The sequence below is a fragment of the Sinocyclocheilus grahami genome, unplaced genomic scaffold (genome assembly GCF_001515645.1).
Source record: "Sinocyclocheilus grahami isolate Dianchi unplaced genomic scaffold, SAMN03320097.WGS_v1.1 scaffold2087.1, whole genome shotgun sequence".
Classification (NCBI taxonomy): domain Eukaryota; kingdom Metazoa; phylum Chordata; class Actinopteri; order Cypriniformes; family Cyprinidae; genus Sinocyclocheilus; species Sinocyclocheilus grahami.
In genome coordinates, this window is record NW_015507266.1 from 4,735 (window position 1) to 6,862 (window position 2,128).

Here is a 2,128-nt window from a genome sequence, read left to right on the forward strand (position 1 = left end):
TCTGCTGATGACAGGAACAGGCACAGGAGCTGGAGAGTAAAAAAAAAGAATAATCTAAGAATAAGTGACAGTATGGGTAAAAGGAGTGTTACTTAAACATTAAGTGCTATTTACATGTGTAATACTCACCATAAACAGTGACAATGAATTTTGTTTTTAACTCACTCTGTCCGAGATCGACACTTAGTTCATAAACTCCAGTGTGTTCATTAGTGATGTTTGTGACGGTGAGATCTCCAGTCTGTCTTTCGAGCTCCAGTCTTTCTCTGAATATCGTGATATTGTCTTTAGAAATGTCTCCCGCCTCTATTTTGATTATACGAGTTCTGCTCGATCCAAAGCGCCGCCGCCACTCGACCGTATTGCTCTGGATTTCAGTGAGACCAGTATAGAGAGTGAAAGAATCTCCCTGCATCGCTGACACGGTTATATTTTTTGTCTCAGAGTCTAGAGATCAGAATTAAATGTATATGTAAATGTAAACCTAAATATTTAGATAATTTAATGATTTAAACGATTTTGGCTTATATGCTAACACTAAGGCCATTAAAGGCCTACATTTACTACTCACCAATCAGAGGAAAAAAACAAAAAAAGAACAAAACAAGCGAGTGAATCATTTTCTTCAACCGTTTGAGATCCGTTCAGTGGCTGATGAGTTCTGGAAAAAGAACTGATGTCGATTTCATGAAACACGACAGAATGGCTTAAATATCTTAAATAGTGCGTGTGGCCTAGATAACCTGCGGTGAGATCTTCAAAGAATCTTCAGCCAATCAGAAAAAAACCCCAAAAAAACGTATTCAGTCTGCATGCTTCCGTGAAGTTTGGCTTTATACCCCTTAACCTTTTAGAACATCAGATACCAGAGCATTAATTTTGTTTGATAAAAATCTAATCTGACTGTTTATGGATTCACTACTTTGCTTTATAATGTAGCCTATCTATTTTGTGAAGAGTGGAATTTTGTCTTGAAGGAAAATAATCTCTTGGTTGTCGCATGTAAGTCAACCGCACACATGCAAAAGGAGCGAGACGTTTGTCCACTCAACAGAAGCCACATTCGTTTGAGTCAGCCGTCCTCTAAACTGATGTGAATTAAACTCAGACCACAACAGGTTTCACTTTGACTCAGAAACTGAGCTGCTGGAGTCTCAAAAGCATGCAGTCAGTGCAAACTGTATTCATTGTTTTTATTCCAAAGTAAAGCTGTTTTGAGGGAATGAGATTCACGTAAGAAGGCCTTCATACACACTACAAGCTCAAACAAATAGTTCACACTTTTTTTCTCTCTTGATTGTCTTCTCTTCATTTAGCTTCTCTTTGCTTTTATATACACACACTGTTCTGAGTGAACTTGATTTCATCAGTTTGAGATCCAAGGCCATATCCTGCAGAGTTGACAGTTTCTCTCTTACCAGATGCAAAGTGACCTTTAATGTTGTTTTAATTAAAATGTTTTACTGATGTGCTTATTTAGTTTTCTCTTAAACAATCAGACAGTGCCATATATATCCATTGGCCTGGATATTTTGGTACTGTCGTGACATTTATTTCATAAGTTGTGTCTTATTTCATGCAGTTTATGTTATTTTAATACCTAAATAAAACATCTCTCAAAAGTTGCAGGTTGGTCTGGTTTTGTTTTCACAGTAATCACACGTGCTATATACATTTTTTATTTTTACTACTTAAAGCACTGTTTTTAAAACCTATTTCAGTTACAAATAATATATGTTTAATGTAGCCTATTATTCTTTTGTTTTTATTTTTTATTTTAGCATTATGTTGAATGTCTATACTGGATTATTGTGACACTTTTATTGCAAGGAATAATTATTTATTGTTTGGAATAAAAATTAATTACAATCATATTTTTTTTTACATATTAATACAGACTACTACCTCTTCTGTGGGAGTGGGTAATTTAATCTATATGGAACTTTCTATTTTAAACCAATAATAGTAGAAATAAAATCATTTACTACTCAGTGAATAAATGTGGATGTATTTAGCCTAGTGAAACTTCAACAAAACTTTCCACATTTACCATAGTGACTAATAATATGCAGAAGATCTCAAACCTCGAATAAACAAGCATTTCAGAATTTTGATAATTCTAGGCAAG

General features: G+C 34.4%; 1 protein-coding gene across 1 annotated transcript in view; it reads left to right on the top strand.

The window, feature by feature from the left end:
* Positions 1-72: 72 nt before the first annotated feature.
* LOC107573998 (uncharacterized) overlaps positions 73-2,128 on the top strand; it is a 10,813-nt gene continuing 8,757 nt past the window's right edge. The window contains exon 1 of the mRNA XM_016260468.1: positions 73-76. Within this exon, the coding sequence (XP_016115954.1) occupies positions 73-76 (4 nt within the window). The remainder of the gene's footprint in view (positions 77-2,128) is intronic.